Here is a 26,716-nt window from a genome sequence, read left to right as displayed (position 1 = left end):
GCATCTGTGGTAAATACATCATATTTTTATATAATTTAATTTTATTATGTTATGATAATTATAAACTTCACTGAAAAGACTCATTTGTTCCCAGACATTGCTTTTCCGGTATAAGCACAGGTTTGCCTAGTAAACTGACGGAAAAAAGTGCAGTTCTGCTCAGAAAGATGACTAAAGTGATAGTGAAGTTCAACATCTGAATGACCTCCATATCAAATCTGCTCAGTTTACAAATGAAAGGATGGCTTTCCCAAATTGCCAGTGCACTAAACTGAGCTGGGAATCTGAAAAGTTAAATTACATTATCCTGGTTTGCAATTAACTAAAGTTCTGAAAATGAAATTTAGGCCCGAATGGTGCAAATACTTAATTATGAACAGTTGAGTAAAATTATTCACATGACTAAGCATTTACAAGATCGGGTTTTAAGTGTGTTAATGCATGAGCCACTGATAGCTATGTGGGCTTTGTGATGCTAACAGGAATAAGTATTACCAATATATTGGTCAGTAAGCAGATACAATAATGCACACAGATCTACAGAGTAAAATGGTGCCATTTTAAGTCAGCCACTTCTCTGTTCTGTCACTGTACTGTAAACTCAGTGTCAATCCATGAACAAAATGTTAGTGAAACTTTAATTATTCTTCCTCATATTAAACAGCTGTAGCAATTCTTTGAAATGCTGCCACAGGTTTCTCCTTAGCACAAAAAAAAAAAAATCACTGTATTGCACAATTTGTAAGTGCAGATTATGTGCATAAAAACCATCTTAGTGTTCACATGGCAATTTGCTAAACATACATTTAAAACTATAATACAATTTACAAAATCTTTTTAAACAATTCTACTCTTAAAAGTATCCTGAGAATATTACAAAGCTTATTTTACAAGCCCTTCATTTCTGTGCTTTGTTTATTTCCTCAGTTTATTTGACATGAAATATTGTTGCTGTATTTTACAATGTATCTTTTAACAAAACAGTATACCATTTTCATTTGAGTAACTGATCTGCCTGGTATCTAGCCTAATTATAAATCAAGCTTTCTACGTTTTTGAAATAGGTCAGGAAAAGTAACATAAAATAATGTCAGAAACAGTTTTAGCTTGTTAAAAAAAGATTCAAAGGCTTTGTGCATTTTTAATATTTTGGTCAGGTATTTAGGTTATGCTGTTTTACATTTTGGCAAAAAAGAAAAAGCTCCAAACACCTTCAATACATTTTTCTTTGATTTTTTATATAATTTGTAATTCTACAATATATTTTATACAACTAAGATCATAAAGTACGTACTTCACTCTTGTATTTTTATTTGCTTTCTTCTTTTTAAAAGGTGCTTAGAAAGATAGACACAAGTACTGGAAACAAATTCAGCATCTTTTGGCTAAATACAAAAGTCTCACTGGAAAAAATGTAAAATATTTCAGTTGCTTCCTCTCTTTACAGTTACTTAAATAAATACCCTTTATCTAAAGATAAATTCTAATTCCTTATCCTATACAACACCTGTCTGTAGTTTGTCTTGTCAAGATTAAAGCTTCACACATTCTTTTTACACAGTTTTATTAGGAAGATATCCATGTATTTGCATATTTTGAAAAGGGGGAGTTCACGGTTTAAAATATAGGCTTTTTTAAAGGTAAGACTGCCATTCTGCTGACAAGGTTTCAAGCTACAGCATAGAAAACCCAAGTTATGGAATATCCTTCAGTTTCTTATACCCTAGGTGAGAGAAAAAGGGCTTAGGTGAGTTGTGGAGGTAACCAGTTTGGATTCCACAAATGGGAGGGTGGTGGTGGTTCATCATATCAGTGTCCCATGGGCCAGTTCCTTCTGTGGGATAAGCACCTGCTTCAGAGGCAGAGGTTTGCTTATTTTCTAGACAGAGGGGCAAACACTTATTCATGGCTTCCAAAGAGTAAAATTTTGTAGAGAGACAGTTGTGGTTGTCAGAGTAAAGGGGAATCATGATATAAGGTTTCCATCTAGATCTGGCTTGGGAGAAGGCCAGGTGTTCAGTGTGAGAAAAGCCTATGCTCTGAACAGAGGAGAGGTTACCACAAAAGGGCGGGAGGTGGGGAACCATTTCAGCAACATATTGTGTGTGTATACACGTTATAAATATATATAATATATATTTTACAGCGTCAGCTATGATTCCTACATTAGGCAATATAATCCAAATCTGAAGGACCTTGTTAATCTTTAAGGCATCACGGATTTAAACTCCAGGAAATAAATATGAACACAGAAAAGCAAAAATCTTTGTGGCACCAATTGTAAAACTATCATTAGTACATGACATTTGTTGGCATTTCCATGAAAAATATCATCAGAAAAGTTACACACAGTATTGACAAAAATATCAGAGCATAAATTTCACTTCATTTTTCAACACTTCATTTACTGGGCTAAATTGATCAGGCAAGATTCTCATTTTTACTGTTCCATCAGCTCCACAGGAGAATATGTGATTTGCTGGTCCTGTCTCAATCTGCATGACCCCTGTCCCAATGTTTCTGAAGATTGACTGTCGAGCATGCTCATTGATGAAAGTGTGAAGAAGATTAAAGGTAGATAAACTCCATACCTGAAAATTATTAAAACAAATAATCAGTAATGTTTATGCTTTCTCAACTCACTGAAAATCATTAATGAAAACTCAGGCCACCTAGCTTGATCAGATGTTTCATACTTGGTCTTTATTTTCAATCACTAATATTCTCATAAAATATTTAATTATAAAAAAGCCATTAAGGTAACATCAAGGTTCACAGATAAACACTGAAGTCAGGAAGTACAAAAGTTAAGGCTCATCACAGTATTTTAGAAGTTAAGACCTACTGAATGATCCATTTCCCTGGCAATGCAAAATTCTAGTTTAGTATTTTTAAAAGGCATTAGAATTTTGCAAACACTTAGTATGAAAACATTATACAATGCCTTGTCCCACCAAATTAAAGTTACCTTTATATTGCCTTCTGCCGATCCTGTTACAAAGTATTCTTCTGCAGGATCCACAGCAATTGCTTTAACAGGAGAATCATGACTCTGGAATAGCTGTCGTTGTTGCTTTTGGCGAAGATCAAGTATACAAGTAAAGCCTTTTCTGCCTCCTGATATTAAAAGCTGATGTTTTGGAGCATATGCTAGCACAGTTGCCCCACTATCATGACAGATAAAAGCTAAAATACAAAATAAAGGATGTTAGAGAACGTAAGACGTCAGCTTTAGCCTCCTCTTCAGCGCTAACGGTTTAACACAGTACCAACAGGAATACAGACTACTGAATTAGATGGAGCAATGATCTGATCCAGCATAACAATTCCTATCTATGATAGTGGCCAGTTCCAGATACTTCTGAGAAAGGCACAAGAAACCCTGCAGTACACAGTTAAGAAATAACCTGCCCACAGGGAACATTTCTCTCTTACCTCGTCTAGTTATAGATTGTCTCATGTCCTGAAGCATGAGGGTTTCCTCTCTCCCCAAAAAATCTTTTTAATCCTTGCTAGTGTAACGCTAGATGTTTTTGATATAAATGTCTAATCTTTCTTTCAATTCTGTTAAACTCAGTCTCAGTGATATCTTGTGACAATGAGTTCTGCAGACTACTTGTGCATTGTATTAAAAGTATTTCCTTTAATTATTTTACATCTGCTGCCTTTCAGTTTCCTTGAATGTTGTTCCTGTTCTTTAGTAACCAGAATCAGCAAACAGAGGTGCTTGAACCTTATCAGGACTGCAGTAGGAGAAGAAAGATGACAGTAATCAGTAGAGCTGGCCAAAACTCTGAATGTCTGTTTCATGGAGCAAAAACAAGTTTTCTGAAATTTCCAGCAGACCAGAGATTCTGAACAATTTCATTTCAGAAACACCAAAAGATGCTGTTTCTGAAATAACATATGCTCCCCAGGTTCCCTGGCAGCTGCTGAAAGAAACTGAGGTGATTCTTGTCAGTTATGCTGCAGCCCATCACTGAATAGTGTTCATGAAACTGACCAATGAAAATGTTACCAAAAAAAAAGTTCCTTATCTGTACAGCAACTAACTGGAATTCTTCGAGATTGTGTAGTTCCTTTATGTCGTCACCCCCTATAGGGGTGATAGAGGGAGACCTCCGTCCATCCCTAAAACTATCCTAACTAAAACTTCCTAAAAAGAAGTTTAAAAAAAAAAAAGACTATTTACCATTATTTACAGGCAACATGTTAAGGACCACAGCAAATGCTATGGACATTGAAGGGTTCCCTCTCAATAGAAGGAGGGCTCAATTTCCTCGGGGAGAGGCTGGCTAGCATAGCAAAGAAATGGGTAAACTAACAGAAAAATGGGAGGGTAAAAAGAAGGAAGATACAAGCACTCAGCACAAAACTGATGTTGAGAACAAAGCTAATCAAGGAAGCAAAGGATATGAAGAGGAACTCCTGAATTGCCTATACACCAATGCTAGGAACCTGGGTAAAAGAAACCAAAGGAATTAGAATTGCTCATTTATGAGACAAATTTCATCTAATTGTTATTACTGAAACCTGGTGGGCCGATTTGCACTATTGGAGTGTTAAATAGGTTATAACTGTTCTCTTTAAGAGGAATTGAGTGGGAATGGCACTCTCTCAAAAACAGTGACCTGTTTAAGTCACTGATAACTCAGAAGAAAATTATTTTTAATGCTAATAGATCAACGTCCTAACAGAAAACATACAAGGTGGGGTATTAGTGTCTGCTACAGACCACCAAATCACACTAGGGAACAGGATGACCGCCTCCTTACACACCTATCTATATAGGAGATAAATAAATTAGATATGGGGAAAAAATATGTGATCACAGAAGGCTTCAATTTGAGTGACATATGTTGGAGGTCTCACGCTGCCAGTACTAAAACATCCTTGGAACGTCTAAATATCATAGTTGACACCTTCCTACTTCAAAAAATATTACAACCAACAATACATAGTTGGAGATTCTGGGCTTCTCTATATTGGGAAGTTACATAACATTAATTAACAGATTTTAACATAAAACACTCTGCACACATTGTCATGTCATGTCAGTTGGTGACAATTTATCTATGCTGAGTGCTAGGTTAAGTTGGACAGAGTGTTAGTTAGAATGTAGATGTAGTTTTCCTGTATAGAGTAGGCCTAAAGAATTGATCAGATCTCAAGGTCCATGTACTCAGGTGTTTGTATTGACATCCACAGTAGCAGGTTTTTCAACTCTTACAATCTCTTAAGGAAACTCATAGCGATTTACATTGAAACATTCAAACTTGTCTTAAGCTACTACTTCAGGGACCAACAAGAACCTGGTTATTCAAAGAAGGTAATTTTCTAACAGATGGAGATAATTGTAGTCCATAAGATGATCTCAAAAGCGATGTGGTTCCTACTAAGTGTGACAATAACGCAGTGTTCACTGTGCACTGACTAGTAGTAGCAATCATCTTGATATTCCATGCACAATAAGTAAGGTTGCAAATCTGTCATGGATTCCGTGACTTTCCAGGACCTTTGTGACGTCTGCAGCAGCTGATGCAGCTGACCCAAGGGCCGCCTGAGGAGCTCGGGCAGACCCTGGGCCAGCCGCACCCACCGCTGCAGGGGCAGTCTCGGGCTACTGCGACCCCCTCTCCTCCCGTAGCAGCAGGAGTTTGGGAGTGGGAGGGGGCTCAGGCCTGGGGCGGGGACTGAGGGATCTGGGCAGCACTTACCTTGGGGGGGAGGGGGGGGGAGAGGGAGCAAGGGCTCCCTGGAAGCAGCAGCATGTCCCTCATCTCCTAGGCGGAGGCGTGGCCAGGCAGCTCTGTGCACTGCCTCTGCCTGCAGATGCCACCCCCACAGCTCTCATTGGCTGCGGTTCCCGGCCAATGGGAGCTGTGGAGCCAGTGCTGGGGTGGGGGCAGTGCACAGAGCTCCATGGCTGTGCCTCTGCCTCAGAGACGAGGGACCTGTAGCTGCTTCTGGGGAGCTTGCCAGCCCTCCTCCCAAGGAGCAGCGTGGGTCCCGGGCTGTGTGCTGCCCCCTGCCCCAGAGCACCCAAGTTTAAGTTAGGGGTATATAGTACAAGTCATGGACAGGTCATGGGCCATAATTTTTTGTTTACTGCCTGTGACCAGTCCATAACTGTTACTAAAAATACCCATGACTAAAACATAGCCTTAATAAGTAGGGAGTTGCTGAATCCATCTTGAAGAAAAAACAAAGCAAGGGAATTGCGTACTGATACCTTCTACTGTCAAGTCACTAAGAGACCTTGCCACACAGAGAGGCAAATCCTTAGGTGGTGTAAACCGAAATAGGTCCTATGACTTCAATGATAATTGAAGCTATGGTAATTTATAACAGCTGAGGACCTGCCCCAGTACATAAATACTTTTTAAATCACCATTCATAATTTATTTAGACACTATGGAGAAAGACACTATGATGAAAGACTGTTTATAAACATATTTTGCAACTAATGAAGATATAGGTAATAGTTATGGCTATGGACCATCAAAATTAAGTAAAAACAGTAATTTAAAAATCTTAAAAGAAAACTCCAGAATTATTTATAAATTTAAAACTATTAACTTGAAGTACAACATTTGTTGTTGTGTTTTTACTTACCATGCATTAAACTATTTGCAGGTGCAACTAAGGTATCCCACAAACATATATTTCTGTAAAAGAAAAAGATATGTTGACCTTTTTAATTTAACTGACAACTACTAATGCAGTTTGAAGAGAAAAAGGTAGGTACTTTATATATTTGAAATAGTGCAGACAAGATCTGAACATTTCACAAAACACACTTTTATGCTCAAATACATTAGTAGAATTAAAATGAAAGTTCAGATTGACAAACCCAAAATTACTCACTCATTCAACATTACTTGCATTTGTTTACTGTGTTCTATTATAAAGAACTCCGCTACCCTCCTTCCAAAGCCTTATTCTTATCCTAAAAAAATGTGACTAATTAACCACCAGTTAAGATTTTTATTAAATTACAGCAGTGGTTCTCAACTTATTTATCATTGTGGGCTGCATATGCAGCCCACAATGTGTTACCTGGGCTGCAGGGGGCCGGGAGGCAGGGCAGCAGCAGCAGCCCTGACCCCAGATCTGTGTGGGGGCGGCTGCCTGCCCCTGCCCCTGTGGGGGTGGCCGGCAGCCTTGATCTCAGACCCCGGCCATGCAGGGCTGGCTGGCAGCCCCAACTCCACCACGCTAGGCAGACCGGACCCCACCACACTGGGCAGCCGGGAACCTGGATCCCACCACACAGGCTGGTCTTTAGCACACAGCTGAGCTGGGCTGCAGCTGTGTGCTAATTTGGCCACATGCAGCCCATGGGCCACTGGTTGAGAACTGCTGAATTATAGATATACATATAACATGAGCACATGAATATTGTACAGTCAACCCACTCATCTTTGTTCTTGCACAGGATTCACGTTAATTGAATTTCTCTTGTGGTTGAAATCTCCTACATGCTGGGTTTGTTTTCTCTATCAGGGTCATGTTTAAAAAAAGTTAAGTTCAAGTTTTGAGCTAGTCCAAGCCTGGACAATCTCTCAAATCTATAAAAATGGTAACACTAAAACATTTGTAAAGAGGGGTGAAAGGGCTTCTGTTCTATTTGATGCGACCATATCACAAGTTGGTAGGTGACAATCTTAACTGCCCAAACCCCAAACTACATAGTAGCAAGAAACATTAAAAAACAGTATTATTCATGAATACTTAGCCTCCAACTATGATCTGGGATCAAGTTTTTACCTGTTATCAGTAGCCTGTCCAGCTGTGGCTATCAAAGAGGAGGAACTGATGAAAACAAAATCATTGGCTGTTTTGTTATGACACTGCCACGTCTGGAAAATGACAGTAGACAGTTAGGAAGTAGTCATGTAACAAAGCTAGCTTTTATGCTAGGACGAAAGCTTATTTAAAAGATAAAAAGTACATTAAAGATTGTTCTTCAATCAACTAAAAGTGGAGGAATTCATAGTTCAGACTGTCAAGTATCAGAGGGGTAGCCGTGTTAGTCTGGATCTGTAAAAGCAACAAAGAATCCTGTGGCACCTTATAGACTAACAGACGTTTTGCAGCATGAGCTTTCGTGGGTGAATACCCACTTCTTCGGATGCAAGTGGTGGAAATTTCCAGGGGCAGGTTTATATATGCAAGCAAGAAGCAAGCTAGAGATAACGAGGTTAGTTCAATCAGGGAGGATGAGGCCCTGTTCTAGCAGTTGAGGTGTGAAAACCAAGGGAGGAGAAACTGGTTCTGTAATTGGCAAGCCATTCACAGTCTTTGTTTAATCCTGAGCTGATGGTGTCAAATTTGCAGATGAACTGGAGCTCAGCAGTTTCTGCCCCTGGAAATTTCCACCACTTGCATCCGAAGAAGTGGGTATTCACCCACGAAAGCTCATGCTGCAAAACGTCTGTTAGTCTATAAGGTGCCACAGGATTCTTTGTTGCTTTTATAGTTCAGACTAACTCTATACTTAGTCTACCGATAGTCTTAAATTTTTAACAAAAGTGTTTGACACCTCCAGTGGTATTTGCTTTGCAGCCAAAGATAACCAAATCATTTTAGATCTTATTTTGCATTCTCTCTCTTCAAATTAAGAAATATGGTCATGAATTGAGAACCTGTCTGCTAAATTTCAACCAAACAGAAACAAGACAAGGTTAGCTGAAAAAAATCCTAGTGGATTCTTAACTTTTCTGGTGCTGCCAGGAGACCACCTAGTACAAAACAAATGTATGCACTGCAAGTTTACATTTTAGCTTACCAGATATGGTTTGGGTGTGCTTCCAGTAAGTGGGCAACACTTCCAGTTTGTTTGATATAAACATATATATCCATCAGCATCAACAATCCCGAACTGAAGAGAGAAAATGTGTATGTATATTTTTAATACACAATATAATACATGTGCATGCATACTTTGCTAGGCATATTTAAGATAGAGAAATTACATTGCCACCACTTCAATCCAGTAGATAATAAACAGAAATTTTATCTTCCCAGAAACACTTGTATTGTGTGCCTGGTCTAACTCTGAAAAGCAACTGCACCAGAACCAAACCCAAATCCTTCTCTCCCTTGACGCAACACACCAACTAACTTGGATTACAGCATTTTCAAGGCACATGCTATTTCTATTGTCTGTTGTTGTTGTTATGGAAAAGGAGCAGCAGCAGCTAAAGCAGAAAGGATATTTTTAAAATTGATGACTTCTGTTAATAGACATAAAGGCTTGTCTACACTGCCCTGCAGTTTGGAGTTTGGGGCTGTCAATAGCAGTGCACACCAACATGCTACGCTGTAACTCCCCCACCTGAACTCTGCAGGTACAAAGGAAAAGGTTCCTAGTTTGCATTAATGTAATCTTCTTGAAGATACTATGTTAATACAAACTGGGTATCGTAGTTTGTGCCTGCAGAATCCAAATGGGAGAGTTACAGTGCAGCATTTTGGTGCACACTGCTATTCACACCTCAGTAGTCTGAAAATGCGGGGCAGTGTAGATGTAACTGTCTCTTAGAAGTTTTTTTTGACTTAAAAAGTCTTACTGAAGCAGCAGTCCTCAGAACAGTGCTGGAACAATGGTGTTTATACTACAGCTTTTTAAAACAAATGATCAGATATACTCAAGTCCTGTGTACCTGTATCCTAATATACCTTGGTATGTATAATTTATGTTTAGCTTTGCAAATTTAATTTTTTAAAAGAGACACTGTTCTCAAAGTGTTCTAATTCTGCAATTACGAAGGGGGTTCCAGGGTATATATTCTGGTTCATACTTCAAGCAGATATGCTGTCTGGCCCTCCCTTCCCCCTTTAAAAAGATGTTTGAAAAGTAAATAGCAGAAAAGCAAGGCTTTTCAGAGTCATGCTCTCCAAGGAGTCCAGTATTTTAATGCATTATGTTTGAATACAGTGTTATTTATTGACATAGTGAACCAACAAAGAAGAGCTGTTTATACTGTTTTGCAAAAAAACCAGGAAGTGGGTAGAGAGGATTTCTGTATAATACCTTATTTCCTTGGTGATTGAATCTCATTCGTGTTATCCTTGAGTTGCCACCAGAGCGGAAACATGTGATTTGTTGTGAATGGCCCCATTCAAACATTCTCACACTGCCATCTTGAGCACCCGTCAAGTCTGTAATAGAATAATATATCTGAATAACTCTTTCCACATATGTTCTACTATTTGAATAGAAAATCCAAGCTTCATCTAAGGGAAAAAAGATTCTGACAAATAAAGGTAAAGTTAAAGTTTCCTATGGTCTTTTAGCAGTATTATAGCAACGACTAGAGGTCCTAAACAGACTAGGGCCCCAGTCTGTCTGCTCTTTTTTTGTTTTACTGCATATTGTAGGAGAAACAGGAATAAATTCCCAATTTGGATCAAGTAAAATAGCATTTGAAGGCCCGTCCTTCCCCAACTTTTTAAAAAGAGCGATGGTTTCATTATATAGGAGGTTCACACAATATGTGTGTTTTCTAAAATCTTTAATATACTTTTGCTGTTATAAATTAGTAATACATATTGAGAAACAAGGAGAGTTATGAAAGTACTGTAAAAACAATAATATCTGTTAAAACAATGAACTTACAATAAGGTAGAGTTGGATGGGAAGCCATTCTTCTGACATTATTAATAGCCTTCTTGATCAGCTGTTCAATATAAAAGATAATCAAAAAGAGTTCAACTACACAACTAATTAAAAACCTATTGGATTAAATTAGTTATGGGAAATGACTGGTTTCCTTTTGTAAATTCCCACTGAAAACAAAGGCAATACCACTTTTAAAAATGTGTGTGAAAGTGAATGGAAGCTGAAGTTTCTCCCAACACTAATGCTTTAGTTTCTACTTAGTCATTTTATAATTATAGGTTGAAAAAGAATTGGATAGTGTAATTTGTGGCCCTCTGCTGAAGAACAAGTAATATAGTTAGCTCAGATTAAAAAAAGGGAGATTTTCAAAAAGACACCTGATGGATTTAGAAGAATAAGCCCATTGACTTGTTCTCCTAAATACACTACCATGCCATTTCAGTCCTTTGCCTCTCTGCCAAGTGATGTGCTGATGGGAGATCTTGCAGACTCCCGGGAGTCCCTTGCTATACATTCTGCCATGAAAATGAAGGAAACGTTCACATTATTTCCCTGCCTCTGATGGAGTACACACCTCTCTGCTGTCTTCTCTGGAGTTCATAAAATACTTCTGCAAGAGCACTTTTTGGCATTTGGAATGGACCAAATATCAAATTGCCAGAGTTCTGTATTTTAAAAAGGTGTCCTGAAAAAGGGTACTCAAGATTACCTCTCCGAACACACAAACTCCTGGTGCACAGGATTGTGTCATATAGTGGAAATGAATGCTTGTTGGAGTTCAGCATTAAACTATTAGTAAGACATAATTGCTACCCTGTGTGATGGTGGATATCTGAATGTTTTAACTAGGTGCACTGGCATCAATGTATTTCAGAAAAGCCAAATGGAAGTCACATTTTATTGTGACTACCTATGGGACAGATCTCAACCAGTGAGCTTGGAGGTGAAAGACTCCATGTCTTATCATTCTTGTAAGCCTGAAAGAGGTTATTAAACTAAACTTTCTGTAGAGAATGCATAACGTTGCAGAATTTACTAAAAAGTAGATAACTATGACTATTGATACAGAATTAGGCTGCCTGGCAATTTACAAGATAAAACATTGCTAGTTTATACCAAATTTGATACATAGTTGTAAATACATGTGTTATCTGGTAATTTTTCAATTGGCCTATGCATTTTCCCCATAAATCCTAGAATCTCTATTCCCCCTCACCCCCAAGTTTAATCCATGCACCCAACCCTCACAGCCTGCCATCCTGCAAAGTGAGATGGGCTAGACAGAACTATTTTTAAAGCTTAGTGATACCACTCCTATATAGACTGAAGGGATCGCTGTAGAATATCACACACACACACACAAAATACGTTCCTTTAAAGTACTGTATGAGTTAGTAAAATATCTTGCTTGTTTTAAACTAAGGTCAGCCTGGAATAAAGAGGGCCTAAATCAAAACCCCAATATCTACTCTGAACTCCAGATCCAGACATTAACAGGCTACCTTAAAACCTTGGATCAAAACACTCCTGAATGTAGGTGTTAAAAATCTTGATCCATATCCAAATTTATCCACATTTTAGAATGTTCAGGTTCAGTGTTGAGTTTCAGCTCATTAGAGAGAAATTTAAGCTGCAGACTTTTATTTGAACCTGGATGTAGAGTTTTTGTTCAGGTCTCCTATTTTACTCTGAATATATGCTTCTTTCATCATTTGCATAGTTAAGCCATTTAACTATATGTGACCTAAGACAATTTTTTGCCTAGTTAGTTCATCTGAAATCAGTACAGTATCATTAACCCATGAGCATTCGGAGGAAGTGGATGAGGGAGATGCAGCAGTATGCATTCTGTGCTGCCCTGAGCTGTAGAGCATTTTCTGCTCCTCCTTCACTCTGTGCAAGCGTAATCCAGTAACGATGAAAGGCACACAAACCTTAAAGCACTAGAGATATTAAAATGTTATTCTCTGACAAGTGACTTACCACAGATGCACCTCTCCCAGTCTGTGTACTACCAAGCCAAGGCATGTTGATAGGGGTGCCAGGATTGCTGTGTGTATAAGGTGTAGTACCCTGAACATTTGCCAGCTCATCACGAGCATGTATAACCAAGAAGTCGTCAGACCTATAAATGCAACATTAGTTACCAGAGTGCTGATTAGACAGATTTTTTAAATAAAGCATTGAATTACTATGGATTAGTTAGTATAACCATAACCGAATTGCAAGAGCTAATCGAATAAAAATGGAATAAATATACCCTTTAGCCTCCACTTCTGTGTCATCATCAACCCAGGTGTAGATTTGTGTAGCTAGAATCCCAGAAACATCTAGTTCTTGAATGTCATGGCTGGAAGCTATTGCAATGCAGTTCCTGTTTGCCTGAAAAAACAGTTACAAAAGAATGAATTTAAAAACAGTTCCTCAGAATGGATCTTTAATTTGACTGTTGTCCTTTTGCTGGTACGATCATTTGTAGACAAACAGAAGACAAACATCTAGCTAGCCAATTTGCAGGTGCACACATTTGTGTGCGCATATCATACAGGTGTCTACATTCTACTGGGTCTATAACTGTGTACAAAAAGTTGCAGTGATGGAGCCGAAATCTCTTCAAAAGTTTGTCCCCTTATGCTTGCCAGGCAAAATTACACATTCATGTTACTGTATTTATAAGCCCCTTCCTCCCAGGAAGCTTGAGTTCCTTCTTACTTGTCTCCTTGTGGGAAGGCTAAACAGGCTACTGTTTAAGTTCTTATACAACAACATTTATAAAACTGCATGCCTTGCAGATGTATCTGAGTGAACACAAAAGTGCTCTCACATTCTCTCTTCCTCCCACCCCCTTCTCTCTATACAGTAGAGCTCTATTCTTCAATTGGCAGCCTGTGGCCCAGATCCAGCCCATGAGGACATTCCATTTTACCCAGAAACTGAGCAGGTTGCAGCCTATTCTTACTGGGAAAGCGGGAGGAGCAGAAAGAGCTCTACAGCTCAGGGCAGCTCCATTTTCCTCCCCCCCCACCTCTGCTGTGAGCAGAGATGGCACATCTGCTCCTCCCACTTCCCTCCCTGTAAAACCCAATCTGGCAAGGGGGAGGAGAGTGAAGAACTCTTGGAATTGGCACCCCTGCCTTGATGGGGGAGATGGACCCCACTGCAGTCCCCCTGGCCTGGGAAAGGAGAGGTAAAGAACCCCAGTAGAAGCAGAAGTGACGCTGTAGAAGCCAGAGTTTATCAGTGGTTGGGAGCTTGTTGGGCTGGGCAGATGAGGACTGGGGGCTGAATTGATGGGAGCTGTGACGATGCACTTCAATTTACTTTTCCGCTGTTTACTGTCATGCCATGTATTTAATTTAGAAACTTTTCATTTATATTTAAACATATTGGAACTAGACCATTGATACATTTCCACTTGCAGAAGTACACTTCTAATCGGGCACTTAATTAGAAGCTTATGCAACATAAAAGCACATCAATTATTCATTGCTTCATTAGTTTATGCACATCACACAGTCAAGTTTTTTTGGGGGAGGGAGAAGAGAAGATGGTGCGAGTGTCAAAATTTCAGGCAATAAGAAAGGAAAATTACATGCCCATTTATTTCTTTAACTTCTAATATTAAAAGTTTTAATAGAATATTAATAGTATGCAGTTTTACTAGCATTACAGTGTATTAGTATAGTTATTTGCAAGATTTCATTGAATACTGTCTACTGGTATGCTTAAGCTTTTATTTTGTAATTAATAAATACAATCTAACACACCACACTTGAAAGGTTGTGATCCCTGGCCAGTGGCAGGCTCACTGGAGAGCAAACACCTTGAGAGCCCTTTGACTTGCCAAAATTTGGACATTACACCTTATTCAACCCCCCAGAAAATGTAGCTGAATACCACTGCAGAAGACAGTTATGTGGTTAGAGCAAGAGAAGACCATCCTTCCTCCATCTTTTCCCCACTATAACTCCTCCCTTCCTCTTGCCTGAGGAGGGATGCGGATGCTGAGGGTCAGTGGAAAAGTAAAGCACCCATCTCTTCCTCTCACCAACTGCTGCTCCTTTGTGCTAGCGACCAGGAGCAGCAAAGAGGAGGTTTAGAAAGGGAGTTCTTTGAGTGAACAAGGAGCGTGTAAGATTATCTGTCTTGTGGCCCAGTGGCATATCTGTGCATTCAACGCAAGCAAGTCATGGCCCTCAGAGACCAAGTTTGGTCTCCTGAGATTAGAGTGGCTGAACTGAAGGAGCTAAGGGAGACAGAGTTACACAGATGAGATTTTCAGGGACACAGTAGAGCAGTCCCATCCCTAAGGAAAGGGATAGATAATAAAACAGAAAATATCATAATGCCACTATATAAATGCATAGTAGGTCCACACCTTGAATAGTGTGTGCAGTTCTGGTCGCCTCATCTCAAAAAAGATATATTAATATTGGAAAAAGTACAGAGAAGGGCAACAAAAATGATTAAGGGTATGGAAAAGCTTCCATATGAAGAGAGGTTAGAAAGACAGACTGTTCGGCTTGGAAAAAGAGATGACTGAGGGGTGAGTCTATAACAGGTGGGGGCAAAAAGTTTGCCCCGAGGGCCACATCTGGGTATGGAAATTGTATGGTGGGCCACGAACGCTCACGAAATTGGGGGTTGGGGTGCGGGAGGGGGTGCGGGCTTCGACTGGGGGTGCGGGCTCTGGGGCGGGGCCAGAAATGAGGCATTTAGGGTGTGGGAGGGGGCTCAGAGCTGGGGGGGGGCAGGCTCTGGAGTGCAGGAGGGTGGGACCGAGGAGTTCAGAGGGCAGAAGGGTGGTCAGGGCTGCGGCAGAGGGTTGGAGTGCTGGGGGGATATGCAGGCTCCGGGCAGCACTTATCTCAAGCAGCTCCCAGAAGCAGTGGCATGTCTCCGCTTCGCAGAGGCATGGCCAGGCAGCTCTGCACGCTGCCCTGTCCGCAGTTACCACCCCTGCAGCTCTCATTGGTCTTGTTTGCTTCCGGGAGCTGTGCAGAGCCATGGCACCTGTGGAGCGGGGAAAGCCCCAGACCCCGCTCCCCGGCAGGAGCTCTAGGACCACATTAAAACATCTAAAGGGCCGGATGCAGCCCCCAGGCCGTAGTTTGTCCACCCCTGGTCTACAACATCCTGAATAGTGTGGAGAAAGTGAATAACAAAGTGTTATTTACACCTTCACACAACACATGAACCAAGGGTCACTCAATGAAATTAATAGGCAGCAAGTTTAAAACAACCAAAAGTAAGTACTTCTTCACACAGTCACCTGTGGAACTCATTGCTAGAGGGTGTTGTGGAAGCCAAAAGTGTAAGTGGCCAATCCCAGGTGCTTCAGATGGAATAAAAAGAACAGGTAATCATGAAGTGATCCATCCTGTCGCCCATTCCCAGCTTCTGGCAAAGAGGCTAGCAACACCAAATTGCCCTGTTCTGTGAATTCCCTCAGAAGCATCTGGCACCAGCTAAGGTCGGAAGACAGAGTACTGGGCTAGATGGACCACTGGTCTGACCCAGTAAGGCTGTTCTTATGTTCTGTTCAGTAAGACACGAAGAACCAGGAGTGGGAGCACTGAGTGCAGCCAGGAAGGGAGCTGCTGCAAGTTTAATCTCTAGTGACAGGGGAGGAGGGCAGAGGAAGGAACATGGTGACAGTGCAAGCCATATTCGGACTGCTGGCAAGTATGATATATTCTTACACAGTAAGAATACGATCTATAAGAATAGTCTCAAGTATTATGTAATGAAATATGTCCAGTCTATTTTAAAATACAAAGTTACCTTTTCATTATACTCACTTTATTGACTGCAAAAGCAGTAATGATGTCAGATTCTTTATGAATAATCCTTGCTTTACCTCCTGGATATCCCAGATCTGCTTCTATCTGTATTTAGGAAATAAAACCCATATTTCTGTAAGTACAAGCCTGTGTTCAACTTTTAATTCATATTGCAAGCATAAAGGCCAAATACTAGACCATATATGATTATTACATAAATGTCTCACTAGCAAACATAATATGGTATATGCTAAGTAGGATCCTTAATTGAGTCTACTGGGAAAACTAAAATGTTCAAAGTATTAATAGGTTTGGCTTCTTTTTATTGTATCAAGATTGCCATTTGGGGGGATTCTACAAGTTCTCATCTCAATTATCTTCCTTGAAATGCTGGAGAAGGATATGGACTGCACATGTACACGAGGATGTTGATAAAAAGCCATCAGGCACTTCATTATGTTTACACTTAATTTTTCACTAGGGAAGGATCACAAGAGATCCATAAGGGCCTTGTGAATATTTGATGCAACTTACTTCTTTGTATTTCAGCACTGAAGTAGATGAGATTGGCCAAGGGACTGCACGTGCAAGATCTAGTGCAGAGGAATAATTTGAAATTTCTGTCTTATTTTGCCCACCTGCTGTCCATTCAACTATACAAATCTACTGGGCTGTCTTGCACTTTTTCACATTGCAAAAATACACAAATTGAAGCAGCTGATAGAAAAAACTTCATTCCAAAGCTAAATCTTTGTTATCTAAGGTAGTATTTGACTCTTTTGACTGATCTGCGTTCAATTCTAAAGCAGAAATCACTTTACAAAGTATTTTAGCTATTTGTCAGGGTACTGCAAGATTCCAAAGAGGATCCTGTGACGGCACTGATAAAATTGAGACATTCCTATGGGAACAAAACCATTACCACTATAATGAGATCATGAAGTGCTACAAAGCATCAATGAGGACACAGAAATTAGGACCTGTATTTCAAACTTGAATTGGGTAAGTGCTCCAAAATATAACAAGTGCAAGGTTCCAGAACTGCTATTTTCTGGGTTCTTTATTTCAGTTTATCGAATCTGAAGTCTTTACCAGTCTCAAAGGCCTAGAGGCCTCATTCAGCATTGGGACTCCATTGTACTAGTCCCTGTTAAACAAATGCAGAGATGTGGTCGCTAGTACCATGTGGTATCCAACTCCTTGGAACAGTGTATATAGAAGCTTCCCTTCTCCTTTTACTTTCATTAATCCTAAGCTTTCAAGAAAGTTCCAGTATTTTATTGTTTTAATTAGATGTTTTTTCCAGAGTCTGTGCTTATCTTTGCTTCTCCTCTACGTCCACTGTTACTGTAAGTGTGACACAGATAACCAGATACTAAGTTTAGGATTTTCATATGCACTGCAGTAAAAACAGTTTGCATTTTCCTTTCCTACTGTTTACTAAGAAAACACTTGCATTGCTTATGCTACACCTGTAGTTATATTTTAAATATCTGGTACAGTATATGTTTGGAAGACAAAAGATGCCACCTTGAGTTTTGTCATTTTGCAGAGGTCACCTTCTAAATAAATCTAAAACAGCCTTGAAGGTATGGAAAAAAAAAGTCTATTCTTCAACTCTTACTGAAATATACAAAACAGAGTTCTCTTAATTAGAAAAAATCCACATGAAAGGTTTATTCTTGATGTGCTCCCAATCATGAATTTAAAGGCATGATGAAAGGGTTGGTAAAACACAGCACTACTATAGTGCACTAGAGATGAGAATCTAACCTCATTTGCTGGTCCATGCAGAAGTTAGGTAATATTTTGGCAGAAAGTGTACTTCATGGTGTCACCAGGGTGCATTCCACTGATTCATTTGAGTGATAAATAGCACACTTTCCGTAGATCCATATATTTTTAAGGCCACAGATCTTTCTGAATGAAGTCCAGAATTTCTGGTTGAGTGACAATATATCCTTTAAATACAGTCACCCAATTTTAATTTAAGGAGAATGCTGCCACAGCAGGAGCTCAATGCTACAAAAGAGGCAGAGATTCCACCTAAAGGCCTTTAATCTTGGTAAGGAAGGAGTAATCCTAGGGAACATGAAATACTGCTTTTAAGGGTGAAACAGTGCACTTCAATGTCTTGAAGTGACCAAGTCTTCTATCTCGATTTCTGAATCTTAGGCATGCTATGTTATCATAAGCAAATTATTGAAGAATTGTGTGCGGTTGGGTAGCTTTTAGTGAAATGCTGCTCACCTGTGAAAATATATAAAAATGACTAAAACAGGCCTTTTTAATGGCGGGAGACAAAGTTTTATTGCTAATAATCTGGAACTAAGCATCAGTTAAATGGAATTCTAATCTGTATAAACAATCAAAAAATTCATAAATGTCAATCCACAAATCCACATTGTGAAGTATTAAAGTGATTAAGTGCAAAAATTGTGCTAAGTTACTGTTTCATGAGGGACTGAGGCACAAAATAGCATATTCTGCTTTTTTGGGACAATATACTAATGCAATACTTACCTCTCTCACATGCCTCTTCAGTCAACTGTTTTTGGAGTGCTTACAAACAATTTTAAGTGTCATGCAAGTGCAAAATATTAGCACAGAATTAGTATTGAGCAAATTATTAATCCATATACTAATTCTGTTATGTATTCTAACTCAAGTTTCAATGCAGCTATAACGACATGGAGAATTTATTTTAGAATCAGTCTTCATTTGCAGAACTACATCCTATACAATATTACTTATGAAACCACTGGACTTCTTGCAAAGTTAAGCTCGCCACACTGTGCACAGTTGTAAACAGGTTAACAAAGGTGAATATCAGTTTAATGGTTGAGGCCAGTAGGTATTTCCTAGTGAAAGAATACGTCTAATTTCATGTGAAAATTATCATTTTGTACCTTATTGAAGAAGGGCTCCTCCATCATAGTATTTTTGATGGTTTCACTGTGGTCCTCTAATGACTTCACCACGAAAGAACAATCACATGACAAAGAGTAAAGATGAGATGTAACATGCAAGGTACTGAGGAAATCCTTACTCCTATGTTAATCTTTCCAACGCACAACAAAATTAAGACACTCCACACTGAATTGCGCAGATACTTACATAAAAATATTTTGTTCAGCATTTACAGTCTAATTCTCAAATTTTCTTCCTAAACTACACATTTGATGCAAAAATAACTTAAGGTTATATTCTGTAGTGTATCACAGTGTTTCATCTACCTTAGCAGTCAATTCTAAAACTTAGAATTTACCAATATGACACATTGATGTTGAATGTACTAGCAATGACAGCAGGAAATCCCAGAGTAGTCAAAGTAAAATCATTTTAAAGTAAAGACACAACTAGCAATTCTAAACTAGTGAAATTGCTTCACCAGCACTTAAGGCACACAGCAGGTGCAGCATACCGCAGAGCTGCATTAATTAAATTAATTTTTTTTGTCAGGAATTAGATGTCTGTCTCTCCTCCATCTCCCTCTGTTCCTACACTGCCATTATCCTCCTCACAGCTGAGGCGAACAGGTTAGGGCTTCCTCAGGAATGTGACAACACTGCACCATGTATTAGTCATAGTGGATAACTCAAAATATTACAACAGAGACTTTCAGCTCATCAGGAAGAAACAAGCTTGTACTCAAAGTCTGGATCTACCATGCTGCCTCAAAACTATTTTATACCAGTAAGAATACTCAAATAGTGCCAACATCCTGTACATAAATGACTACTCTCTTTCACATAAACACACATACATGTTATTTAAACGTTATCTTTTATGGAATATTGAGGAACGCAATCACTCCACATTTAGTGCAAATTCATGTATACTAGAATTCCTGTTCACCTGACAACTATCTTGATTGTCCTACAGGTGTTCCATTGCTCTAATCAAATCCTCCTGTCTGATTCTCTGAGACAGCAGTATCTCTCTGACACTAGTAATTTCTGGCACCACTGCATCATTCAATAACTGACATGAAGTATACATCCCAGAGATTCAGCCCAAATGGAGCCATAATTAAGCAGAAGCAGAATATAAAACTTGAGGATTAAGTGGAGGCAACCTAGAAAAACAAAACCATCTTTCAGCAACACTGGATTAGTTTTTAAAACTCTGCTGTTTTTAATTCTCGGAAAGAGAATTAAAAGGAAAATGGGGAAAGGTAATAGAAAGAGAAACAGGAAAAGGAAAAAAAACACGTGGAAGAGGAACAAAAGCAGCACATTAAAAAAAACTGCACTGAATTACTGAGAAGTGTAACAAATGGTAACTTTTAAAAAAAGATTAATACCCTGTCCTCTGCTTAAAGTATTGATGGTTTTCAAACAACATTAATGCAGGGGGCAGCTCTTTCTAAACCAATACAAACATTTCCGATAGTACTGTGCTGTTCTGAGTTCTAGTGGCTGGTGCTTGGTAGTTTAAGCTCTTGATTACATGCGAGTTCTCTCTGTTAGAGTGTTGCCACGTTCAATTAAAATCTCAAATGACCCTACGGTCATTTACCATTTACTTTTGGCAGGGTTGCCTTATGGAGTTCCATAGCAGGGGATAAATGATAAGTTTATGGGGTAGGAGCTAGACAGCAGATAGTGAGTGCTATCACCAATAAAACAGTACAGTAAATAACTATAAGCAAGGAGCAATGATGGAGCACCCAAGGAAAAAAAGAGAAAGAGCTACAGCTTTTTAGAAGTGTGTTTGAAGAGCATGTGGCCTAGAAAGCCAAGGTGTGGATAGAGAACCTTATTCAAGTACTATCACTGGCACTGTAAATGGGTGCTGAATTTATTTTGATGTTTTTCCAGAACTATAAGGCAAGGAGGTAGGATTCAGCAAGCAATTGTGGGATGCACAAGATAAACTGGTAGGGACAGACTCAATTTTGAAAGTTATGACTGACTAGGTTGCAAATTGGAATCTTGTGGGTGTATAATTTTTTTTATTTATTTATTTTACAAACTGTCAGCCTTTTGAGGTAACTCTTATTACCATCTTAGGCCAAAATTTCCAGCAATGCAAGGCTTTTCATACTATTCAAAGGTAGCAATTTACTTTTTGTTTTGAGTGGAGCTGTGGGACTTAAACCAAGGTAACACCCAAAATGCAGCAAAATTTTTCAACCCACGAAGTTTGGTATCTAGGGACAGCCCCCAAACACCAAGCCTGTTGTCCACAAATTTGTGCTCTAGAAAACAAGTAAGCCAGCTTACATATGTTTTACCTTAAATCCCGGCTCTTAATTAACATAATTTTATACACTTTGTGTACTATACAGACCTCATTTAGGCATCTTTTCTTTGTAAATATATTTCTGATGAAGGTTTCCTGGACTTCCTCTTGTTTAACTAAGTACTGCCAAAGCCTCTTCACAGACAGTGCAACATGACTGTTAGATCTATAGATAAAAGTTAAAATAAGTGTGTGTTTATGTGGTAATCACAAGGGATTCAAAATATTATTAGCATACAACTCATACCAAATAAAATGCTGTAAAGGAAATGTTCAGGTTGTTACAAATTGAAAATGTGGAAATCCAGAGTTGAGTCAGCCACAGATATCACTTCCTGTGTCAATTAGCGAAGTACAATAATTATATATTTAATTAACAGAATGCCCAAGATTACAGTATAAATGACACAGTATATTATGATATACAATATACTTTTCTGAGACCTCTGAAAACATCTAGCCACAGTTAGACTCCAACTTCAAATTAACAGCTTACATTTTGAAGTTTCCTTAATGCTTTGCTGAGTTCCTTGCCCTGATGGGGGAGGAAATTTAAATTATTGACCAATATGCTACGAGCAGAGAAACAGAGATAATACCAACAAATACTGAAAGTGAAAACGTAGCTGTACGGGTATAATGAAGCATAGGAATTACTCATCATCTCAGTGGAGGCTTAGAATAATGGTTTCCCCCCAAGAAACTAAACTATGTTTAAGATAAACAGTGAAGAAAAAAAAAAACAATTAAACTTCCCTCCAAATTTTATCCCCTCCAATTAAAAAAAAAAATTACTATTTAACCTTAAGAACATCAAGGGTATCAGAAATTGGTTTCCCTGTTTGTACTTGAGGATCATCTAGAAGATTGACAAACTAAAGTGCAAAAGTAACATCAAAACAGACAAACCTGAGCTCACCCCTCACTCGAAAGGGAGGACTTGTTGTATCTTTCATGAAGCCCTTTTCTCCCAATAGTGAGTCAAGATTTTGAGTTAAAACAGGTTTAAAGATACAGAATAGTAGTGGACCTCAGATGAATATGCTGTAAGTACCCCAACAACTGTGGAAATCTTTGGAAAGTGGCTAGGTTCAAAACCATAATGGAGTCAAGTGGAGTATCTACTGGATACTCAACGGTGGGGGCAGGGGGAACAGAGATGTGTGTACAGTATATCATTCACAATATTTTTTTTAAAATGAAGTCAAGAAGACAACTAAGATTACAGTTGTTAGGAACTACCAGTTTCCAATGGAAAAGAAGTGCACTTCACTGCTGGCTGTAGAGCTCACACAGATGCCATTGGGAGAAAAGGAACATATGGTTACATAAATGTGTGGTGTTGATATCCAATTTTAAAAATGGAGTTACAAATCACTTGCTGATACCACAGTGTTTTCAGTTGCAAGATGCAATATTATGAGCCCATAGTCAATGCAGAGAAAAAAGTTACTGTTTCTTTTGTTATAACTAGGAGAGAAGGGAAATTTTTACAACTATGTTCTTCTAGACCTTGCCCTGGTCTCCTCCACAATGCTAACTCAGAAGGTAGATCAAAGACCTGTCACACTTTTTTTTTTTTTTTTTTTTTTTTTTTTTAAATAAAAAGGTCAGCTACTGAGATGAATAAGGCTCCTTACTCTGATTTTGGCCAAATATAGGTCCGTCCGCCCCCCAAACAGTAAATTGACTTTTGGCATTGGGCTTTGAGGACTTCAAAAATGTGATTGCTTTCTCCACATCTGAATATCTTCATTGCTTAGGGCCAAAGTTTCACAAGTCTACACATGCATGCTAACTTGCACACATTTGAGCATACAGTTATAACTGAGAGCGAATCAGTATGGCACATGCACACATGCCAGGCATGCCTCTACCTGGACATCTGCACTAAATCTGGGTACTTGCATATGCAAGCATGCATTTCTGAAACAATGGCCTTACCAAGGAAAACTAATTAAATGTTCAGAAGATATACATTAAACACTTTTTTTTTTTTAAAGTCACATGCTCACTTGAAAGGAGTGTTTGTAGGTTCAAGCAAAGCTTTATGACGAAGGAGCGCAGGACCTGCTGCTGATGCATCCTCAGAAGCATGAGCAGAAATTAAATTCTGAGGTGGGCCACCATGTATCTCAAGTCGCCGGAGAAGAACTTGCTCCCAGCGCTGAAATGTCTTCAGAATGGCATGGCACAGCGGGGAGCTAACTGGAAGCTCTACAAGGACAAACCAAACAAAATAAACTATTTTATTTCTGCTACTTGATGAGAATCACTTCACTGTCAAGTGTTTCAAATACTTTAATCTAACATACGTATGTTTATTATGCACATGCACACTTTAAAAAAAATCATTTATGAACAAGTGGTCTGGGTGTAGAGAGCTGTATTGCTTTTCGCTGGCAGAAGAGCTAGATATGGGAGGAGGGCCATAGCATCTAGGCCACTATATGTATTTTAACCAAAGATGTACTTTGAGCTACAAAAGGAAAGCACATGGTTCATTTACTAACTTAAGTCAAAGTTGCAGAAACTATCAGAAGCCTGCATCCCAAGAAAGGGGGAAAAATTCATAGGCAGGAGTTGTAGACCAAGTTGGATGAGCAAGCATCTCAGAGAGGTAATTAAGAAAAAGCAAAAAGCCTACAAAGAGTGGAAGATAGGAGGAATTAGCAAAGAAAGCTACCTTATTGAGGTCAGAACATGTAGAGATAAAGTGAGAAAGGCCAAACGCCATGTAGAGCTGGACCTTGCAAAGGGAATTAAAACCAATAGTAAAAGGTTCTATAGCCATATAAATAAGAAGAAAACAAAGAAAGAAGAAGTGGGACCACTAAACACGGAGGATGGAGTGGTGGTTAAGGATAATCTAGGCATGGCCCAATATCTAAACAAATACTTTGCCTCAGTCTTTAATGAGGCCAATGAGGAGCTTAGGGATAATGGTAGGATGACAACTGGGAATGAGGATATGGAGGTAGATATTACCACATCCGAAGTAGAAGCCAAACTTGAACAACTTAATGGGACTAAATCAGGGGGCCCAGATCATCTTCATCAAATAATATTAAAGGAACTGGCACGTGAAATTGTAAGCCCATTAGCAAGAATTTGTAATGAATCAGTAAACTCAGGGGTTGTACCGTACAACTGGAGAATTGCTAACATAGTTCCTATTTTTAAGAAAGGAAAAAAAAGTGATCAGAGTAATTATAGTCCTGTTAGTTTGACATCTGTAGTATGCAAGGTCTTGGAAAATTTTTTGAAGGAGAAAGTAGTTAAGGACATTGAGGTCAATGGTAATTAGGACAAAATATAACGTGGTTTTACAAAAGGTAGATTGTGCCAAACCAACTTGATCTCCTTCTTTGAGAAGGTAACAGATTTTTTAGACAAAGGAAACACAGTGGATCTAATTTACCTCAATTTCAGTAAGGCATTTGATACGGTTCCACATGGGGAATTATTAGTTAAATTGGAAAAATCATGATCAATATGAAAATTGAAAGGTGGATAAGGAACTAGTTAAAGGGGAGATTACAACGGGTCGTACTGAAAGGTCGTACTGTCAGGCTGGAAGGAGGTTACTAGTGGAGTTCCTCAGGGATCGGTTTGGGGACCAATCTTATTTAATCTTTTTATTACTGACCTTGGCACAAAAAGTGGGAATGTGCTAATCAAGTCTGCAGATGATACAAAGCTGGGAGGTATTGCTAACACAGAGAAGGACCGGGATATCATACAGGAAGATCTAGAGGACCTTGTAAACTGGAGTCAGTAGCATAGCTAGCGGGGTTCAGTGGAAGCAGCCGCTTCCCCTCAGGACGGCAGGCGCAGATGCGGTGCCTGCTGGCCAGCACTGCCAGCAGCACGGCCGGAGAAGCCGTGGGGCGGCAGCGGCAGTCCAGTGCAGAAGCGGCGCCTGCCAGCCGGCGCTGCCAGCAGTTCCTGCTGGCCCAGGAGAGCCCTGCCAGCGCAGCCGCAAAGCGGAGGCAGCAGCAGAGCCCGTGCATGCATGGCAGCCACACTGGGCAGACCCGCGGCCAGTCACTCCCAGCAGGAGCCTCGGCGCCGCCCGCAGCTCACCGGAATAAAACTCCCCCAAGGAGAGGAGAGCGCTTCCCCCTCTCCCACCATGGCCTGTCAGTGTGACCCGCCCACAGCCAGGCTCCGCCAGCAGCCCTGGGCAGGGCAGCGCCCCCCGGGCTGAGCAGGCAAGCCGGGCTGCAGCTCGCTCAGACCGCGCCTGGTGGGGCTTGCTGCCTTCTTCCCCCACCCTCCAAGGATAGGGCCAGTGCTGCACCTGGGCTGGTGCTGCACGCAGCAAGCCCCTCCCAGGCTCTCCCGGTCCCGGGGGCAGCTCCAGCCCCCTCTGCACAGAGGGGCCCAGGGACCCCAGCCCACTCCCATCCCTGGTAACCCCTCCCCAAACTCCATACCCCGTGTACCCCTGCCTTTCCCTCTCCTTGTATCTCCGTCCTATGCCAGCCTCCCTGTACAGACATGGGGGGGGGCAGCATGGCTGGGGGGGGGGCGCAGCATGGCCGCAGTGTGGCCTTAGGAGCAAGCCAAGGGGGGGAGGGGGCACAGCGTGGCCGGAGGAGCCGGGGGGCGTGGCCGGAGGAGGAGCCAAGGGGGGTGCCTTTTTCATGTTTGCTTGCTCCCCCTGCTGTTAGAACCTGGCTACGCCATTGACTGGAGTAATAGTAATAGGATGAAATTTAATAGTGAAAAGTGCAAGGTCATACATTTAGGGATTAACAACAAGAATTTTGGTTATAAATTGGGGACACATCAGTTGGAAGTAACGGAGGAGGAGAAGGACCTCGGAGTATTGGTTGATCACAGGATGACTATGAGCCGCCAACGTGATACGTCCGTTAAAAAAGCTAATGCGGTCTTGGGAGGCATCACGTTAGGTATTTCCAGTAACGATAAGGAGGTGTTAGTACCATTATACAAGGCACTGGTGAGACCTCATCTGTGTACAGTTCTGGTCACCCATGTTTAAGAGGGATGAATTCAAACTGCAACAGGTACAGAGAAGGGCTACTAGGAT

At 40.1% G+C, this 26,716-nt stretch overlaps 1 protein-coding gene and 1 long non-coding RNA gene across 6 annotated transcripts in view; one reads left to right on the top strand and one right to left on the bottom strand.

Moving 5' to 3' along the window:
- Positions 1 to 26,716, top strand: part of LOC120407982 — a 59,431-nt gene that overhangs the window by 8,423 nt on the left and 24,292 nt on the right. For both annotated transcript variants that reach the window (XR_005600358.1, XR_005600357.1), the window contains exon 3: positions 2,456 to 2,574. This is a non-coding gene — a long non-coding RNA (uncharacterized LOC120407982). The remainder of the gene's footprint in view (positions 1 to 2,455; positions 2,575 to 26,716) is intronic.
- The window catches only part of DMXL1 (Dmx like 1), a 152,884-nt gene continuing 127,268 nt past the window's right edge, over positions 1,101 to 26,716 (bottom strand). For 3 of the 4 annotated variants that reach the window (XM_039544393.1, XM_039544391.1, XM_039544394.1), the window contains 13 exons: positions 23,673 to 23,874; positions 21,706 to 21,823; positions 19,320 to 19,382; positions 16,429 to 16,515; positions 12,888 to 13,009; positions 12,611 to 12,752; positions 10,625 to 10,685; positions 10,040 to 10,167; positions 8,792 to 8,884; positions 7,771 to 7,862; positions 6,616 to 6,668; positions 2,969 to 3,186; positions 1,101 to 2,591 (listed from right to left, as the gene is read on the bottom strand). In XM_039544393.1, coding sequence (XP_039400327.1) covers positions 2,367 to 2,591; positions 2,969 to 3,186; positions 6,616 to 6,668; positions 7,771 to 7,862; positions 8,792 to 8,884; positions 10,040 to 10,167; positions 10,625 to 10,685; positions 12,611 to 12,752; positions 12,888 to 13,009; positions 16,429 to 16,515; positions 19,320 to 19,382; positions 21,706 to 21,823; positions 23,673 to 23,874 — 1,604 coding nt within the window. In that variant the 3' untranslated portion in view covers positions 1,101 to 2,366. The remainder of the gene's footprint in view (positions 2,592 to 2,968; positions 3,187 to 6,615; positions 6,669 to 7,770; positions 7,863 to 8,791; positions 8,885 to 10,039; positions 10,168 to 10,624; positions 10,686 to 12,610; positions 12,753 to 12,887; positions 13,010 to 16,428; positions 16,516 to 19,319; positions 19,383 to 21,705; positions 21,824 to 23,672; positions 23,875 to 26,716) is intronic. The other variant, XM_039544392.1, reaches the window with a different exon arrangement.

The sequence above is a fragment of the Mauremys reevesii genome, linkage group 6 (assembly GCF_016161935.1).
Source record: "Mauremys reevesii isolate NIE-2019 linkage group 6, ASM1616193v1, whole genome shotgun sequence".
Taxonomy (NCBI): Eukaryota; Metazoa; Chordata; order Testudines; family Geoemydidae; genus Mauremys; species Mauremys reevesii.
Note: the sequence above shows the minus strand (reverse complement) of the source record. Positions and strands in the feature narration are given on the sequence as shown.